Raw genomic sequence first — 6,000 nt, 5'->3', positions numbered from 1 at the left:
TTTTTAAGAATCCACCTCTGACCTATAGTTTAGATGTATATACAGATAAATACCTGCCCACCTTCTCCAAGGAACTTTTTTGTCTGCTAGCAAATTGTTTTCTACTACTTGGCTGTGTAAATATTCCAGACAGTATTGGTTGATTATTTAAAACCCAATTGAGAGTCGGCACAAAGTCCTTGGGATGGGGACATAAAGTCATTTAACCCCTTCCTCCTCTAATGTTTTACTGTAATGGAAGAAGGACGGACAACAGAATTTCTATAATATCTTTGAAAATACAAATATAGAAAAATTTGGTTTTTAATATTTTATTTTTTAATAACATTTATTATTTTTTAACCAAAGCAAAACAACAGATTTATTAATTAAACTAAAAAGCAGAGACCTAAATATAAAAGACACAAAATTGTATAAATTTAAATCTATTCAAATTTGATTACAATATCATATCTTCGTTCTAACTATTTATTGTGTGCCCATTAAATTATATTAAATTTTTAAAAAAATTAATAAGCCCCTTATTTTTAAAACTAAGCTCAAATGTCCATTTGGCACTTTTAGAAAGCCTGTATTTTAAAAAATATAATACAAAGCTTTTATTAGATGATTTTAAATATAAAAATACATATCTCCTTATAACAAGTTTGTAAATATAGAATCATGCATAAAAAAAAACATTTCATTATCATAACAATTATCTTCACAATTTTGCGCTAAAACATTTGACCTTTTTTCTCATTTCATTATTGCTGACGTTTTTCAGTAAAAACTAGATTTTATTTTTGTTTTTAAGATGGGAAAAACAAAACAAATTCCAAACAATTGAGATGTTTTTGAAAATTACATAACTATGATGTCAATTGAAGGATTTTTGTAAAACAGCGTTCCCGGATTTTTGTTGAGGTGTTATTTAAAGGTTGTAGTGTTGTTTGAGACCTTGAAGCAGACCATCGCAAGACTTCTTAGCGTCACCTGAAATAATCAAAATGATAAATTAAGCCTAATTTTCAATTAATAGATTTTTTGTTTTAGTGTAGCTTGAAATTGATTTGGTTTGGTGAAACGTAAATATATTCAATTAACCTTTACCTAAATTAATTCACATTACTATCAAACTTTTCTGTACAGATTTAAAAAGGGTTATTTATATCAAATTATTCACTTAATATTCGGAGATATTTGTATTAAAGATCTTTCGTTAATCATACGAAAAAGTAAAAGATGTAAAAAAGCTAACAATAATGTCGACTGCTCCCAAAGTGCCTAGACGAGAACAAAAATGCCGTCCCTCCTACCCTTAATAATTTAATAATAAGGAAATAATTTTTTTCTAATGCTTATTGATACCTTAGGCTAGGTTAGGTTAAGTATATGCACAATGTAGCCCTGCATGGGTATGTCTTCCTGAAGGTGTAAGAAATAAAGAAAAAAGAGTGTTCGTGCTCGCTATAATCTTTGAGGTAAAGTACCCAAATCATGAAAATAGTTTAACATACCAAGCAACATAGCATTGTTCTCATTGAAGAAGATGGGGTTGTCAACAGCAGCGTAGCCAACACCCAGAGATCTCTTCATCACAACAGACTGGGCAGCCTTCCATACTCTGAAAAAGAGGGTATTGTAATTAAATCATAGTTTTTTCAAGTAGAAGTTTCAACAATTGAAATATTGATACAAATTCTGGGTATAGTCCCGTTCATGACAACGCCGCTTATGGGGCGTTTCGTTGTATTTTCAAAGTAGCTTTTGATAAATTATTTTAGTTTATTTTAGATGATTGCCCCGCAGGGTTAGTACCCCCCGCAGGGGCTAGAAATCTACTGTTAAAATACGACGAACTGCCCCTTAAAAGGCGTTGTCACGAAAGGGACTATACCCCAAATTCTAAATGTGAAAGCATATATCCTTCAATATAAAGTACTAATATTTTTTTGTCTGAAGGTAAAGATCTCGGAAAATATTAGGTTCGAATTGGTTTACTTTTCAGTGAAGGTTTATATAAATGTCTAGGGTAAGTTTTAGGCTATTTCCCTAACATACCCCGCTCTTCCCTAGATGCTAGGGACGCATCTGCTATTTTATTTAAAAGTGGAAAGTATTTTTGTTTGTTCTTGGAGATCTAGAACATTACTTATTCGATTAAGTTCTCCTTTTTTGGAAAACATAGGTTTTTTTTATTTAATTTATATCTAAGGTTAGTTATAGGCCATTTTTCAGCCCCCCCCCCCCCTATCTAAATAAAAGTGACGCAGCCGCTGGTGTTTTATAAAATATGCAATTTTATTGAATGAGAAACCTGTAGATTATGTAAGAGGAAAGGTTGGTCCAATTTACACGAAATTTCCATTCTATTTTTAGAAAGACAACATGTTAAAGAGAAGAACATAAATTCAGATGGTAATAGAAGAAATGTTGGGTAGCTAATACACAGTTTGTCTGTTTATAACAAAGGATCATGCTAACCGCTTAACTAATATCAATATCACTTATTTACGATGTAGTTTCTCACTGGGAAGGTTTTAAACTATTTTGGGGGAGGGTACCACTTAAATCTCAAGAGAAATTACTATTAAAAAAATTGCCCCTCCCCCAAAAAAATTCTCTTTTTAAAACTGTATCAGACGCCAGCATATAAAAAAGGAACAGGATGTCCGCATGTACGTCCGCTGGGCCGATAGTTGCAAAATTTATAGGGAAGTCTCATATATGTCTATAGAAGGTTTAAAGCTGTTTAGAGGGAGGGTGGGGTTAGGATATCAAACCCTAGCCCTCTTGAATCTTAAAACAATCTTTGCGTGAAAAATAAATTCATCACCTAATTTCGTCCCTTGTTTTGTGTGATTAATCCAGGAATCTAAAGGGATAAGACATCTCCAATGATATTACACAAAATTAGCCCTTTTTTTACATTACAATTGTAGTTGAAACACTCAGCTTAATGGAACAACCAATAAAATTTTAAAAAAGTCCCCAAAATTGTGAAAGCATGAATAAAAAACGTTATTCTAAAAGTTTGGGGACAGATGAGGTTATACAAAGAATGTTCTATAATATTCTCTGTAGAAGACAGATGAGGTTATACAAAGAATGTTCTATAATATTCTATGTAGAAGACAGATGAGGTTATACAAAGAATGTTCTATAATATTCTATGTAGAAGACAGATGAGATAATACAAAGAATGTTCTATAATATTCTTTGTAGAAGACAGATGAGGTTATACAAAGAATGTTCTATAATATTCTATGTAGAAGACAGATGAGGTTATACAAAGAATATTCTATAATATTCTATGTAGAAGACAGATGAGGTTATACAAAGAATGTTCTATAATATTCTATGTAGAAGACAGATGAGATAATACAAAGAATGTTCTATAATATTCTTTGTAGAAGACAGATGAGGTTATACAAAGAATGTTCTATAATATTCTATGTAGAAGACAGATGAGGTTATACAAAGAATGTTCTATAATATTCTATGTAGAAGACAGATGATGTAATACAAAGAATGTTCTATAATATTCTATGTAGAAGACAGATGAGGTTATACAAAGAATGTGAAAGTAAGACATTCCAATGATGTTCCCATTTCCTTTACACACACACACACAATCTAAATCAACAAAATTTGGGGTGTGCATTTTAACAGTTTTGAAAAATCTTGTTTTCATTAGAAGCTTAAGATTTTAATGTCTACTAAAATGATTAAGTTCTCCTACTAAAAAAAGCTTTCCATGAGTTCTGGGATGGTTTAAGTCTATTTCATTTATAGATTTAAGCCTATTTTAATACCTTTCTACCAACTTCTTATCCTCTTGAATACAGAGCCCATTCAAGAAGCACACTAGTTTTTTTTTTATTCAAACAGACGTTTAATAAAGAACCCATTATAGTTGCATATGGGATATTCTAGGTAGGTAAAGGATTGGTTGAGGGTATCCCTGCAGGATTAGGGCCACTACAAGGGTTAGTATTCTAAGAAATAGAAACTAAAGTATAAGCATTTGATTTGATACTGTTGAATTGCCACACCACCGAGACAAAGAAGGCCAGGTGAATAGGGCATAAAAATATTATTTAAAAGATTTGCGAGAAAAGAATGTCAGAGATGGCACATATTTATACAAGAAAGAGGGGACAATGTGCTATTTATTACACTAGTACCCAAAGTTTTATAATACATTTTTATTATTTGTTGGCTTAACAACTTTGGGGATTTTAGTAAATTTTGAATGGTTGTTTCATTAAGTTGAGTGTCAACCAATAACTGTAATCTACAGATGGGGTAATTTTATGTATCATCATGGGGAATGTACATCAATTTATCGGCCAATGACTTATCCTTTAGATCCCTGGAGATGGCATACATTTATACATAAGGAAATATTAACACACAACACATGGAAATTTCATAATCTGATTTATGGGGGTGGGGGGTTATAAGGGATAAAACAATACCCAATAAATAGATGTATATCTCAAATGTGTTAATCAACTAATAAGACTACGTTATAATAAAACTTTGGGGACTGGTGTAATAAACAGCCTATCAACCCATATCTCTCTGGAAATAAACATATGGATCACATAAGAAAAGATAAGTTATTATTGTTGCTATTGAAATATGATCATGGATGTGCATTTGCAAGATTATCAAGGAATATGCCCGAGGCGCACTGAACATTTATGCCAGCCTCTTGTCATAATTAAATAAGTAGAATTGAATGTATAAATCTTAACAAAATTTTAAGTGCAAAACTGATTAAATACAGAATACTGTTTAAGGACATACCTACATTTTTAGGACTTGATTATAGAGATGATTTGCTAATTTTAAGGGGGGTTTATACTTCTATTTCAAATTCTCCACAGAACAATGCAAAAAATTAAAGACAATATACCTAAATAAACTTTTTTTTTTTTAAATTTAATGTTTCATTGTTTCATACATTACTAAGTTTAATGAAGTCCCTTAATTTCTTAATTATTTTATATATATTCTTACTTTGTAAAGACAATCTTTTTAAAGATAATTCTTTTGCTATGAAGTAGATATTTGCAAGAAAGGAATATTATATTGAATGTGTATTGTATATTGAGAGTGGAGGTGAACTTTTGTGCAAAAATGCCTCACATAATTTAATATCAATTCTGTCCACTTTTTATTCTTTAACAAAGAGTTGGTGCTATGTAATATCCAACAACAAAAAGGTAACAAAATGTTCCACTACCAACAAAACCAATGATAAAGTTAAACCCAAGAGTAAGAATTTAAGAAATCATTTTTAAAAAATCTTCAAACTGAAAACAGTGAGAAAAAAATCCTCCGATGATAACATAAAATACTGTTTATGATAATCTTTCTATTTAATATTTTTTTTAAAGTAGTTTTATAACAAAAATGAGAAGGGAAAAACCTAATATCAGGACTATATAATTGACATCATAATAAAACATGAAGTACAAGTCCATTTTGTGTTACCTTAATTAGTGTTATTTTTCTCTTGCAAAATTAGACAATTTTAAATCATTTGAGACAAACTGCTTTGATTTCTCATCTATTTGCACTTGCCACTTGAACTTAATTTGTTGAGTGTTTAAAATATTTAGTCTGTTCTGTGTCTTTGATTAAAGTAAAAAAATAGAGGGCATGAGCTATATATAACGACAAATTGCTTTTGTTAATTTTGTATCCCATGCTAGGTGCCAACAAAGAGGTATTGTGTGATAGAGCATTTGCATTATACTCTCAGAAAAGGTAAGAAGCACAGTGAAATTTTTATAGACTTTCCGTCAGTTTTTTGTTAAATAATTCTGTTATCCTTGTTCAATAGTTTAGAAAGATGTATTTAAGTTTTAATTTTATACATAGTTATATTTTAAGATTCCCTATTATGTTTCCTCAAAGTGTCTATTAAGCAACGAGCCCCCCCCCCCATCTCTTCTCATATCTTTTAAAAAAATTGAGAAGAGTGATTAGGGAGAGGGGAGTTAC

General features: G+C 30.7%; 1 protein-coding gene across 2 annotated transcripts in view; it reads right to left on the bottom strand.

Annotated features, from left to right (window-relative positions):
- Positions 1-295: 295 nt before the first annotated feature.
- LOC145304530 (NAD(P) transhydrogenase, mitochondrial-like) overlaps positions 296-6,000 on the bottom strand; it is a 76,667-nt gene continuing 70,962 nt past the window's right edge. For both annotated transcript variants that reach the window (XM_080146429.1, XM_080146427.1), the window contains 2 exons: positions 1,500-1,606; positions 296-975 (listed from right to left, as the gene is read on the bottom strand). In XM_080146429.1, the coding sequence (XP_080002555.1) occupies positions 914-975; positions 1,500-1,606 (169 nt within the window). In that variant the 3' untranslated portion in view covers positions 296-913. The remainder of the gene's footprint in view (positions 976-1,499; positions 1,607-6,000) is intronic.

The sequence above is a fragment of the Acartia tonsa genome, chromosome 13 (genome assembly GCF_053477335.1).
Source record: "Acartia tonsa isolate MP-2025a chromosome 13, ASM5347733v1, whole genome shotgun sequence".
Lineage (NCBI taxonomy): Eukaryota > Metazoa > Arthropoda > Copepoda > Calanoida > Acartiidae > Acartia > Acartia tonsa.
This window is presented reverse-complemented; position numbering and strand designations above follow the sequence as displayed.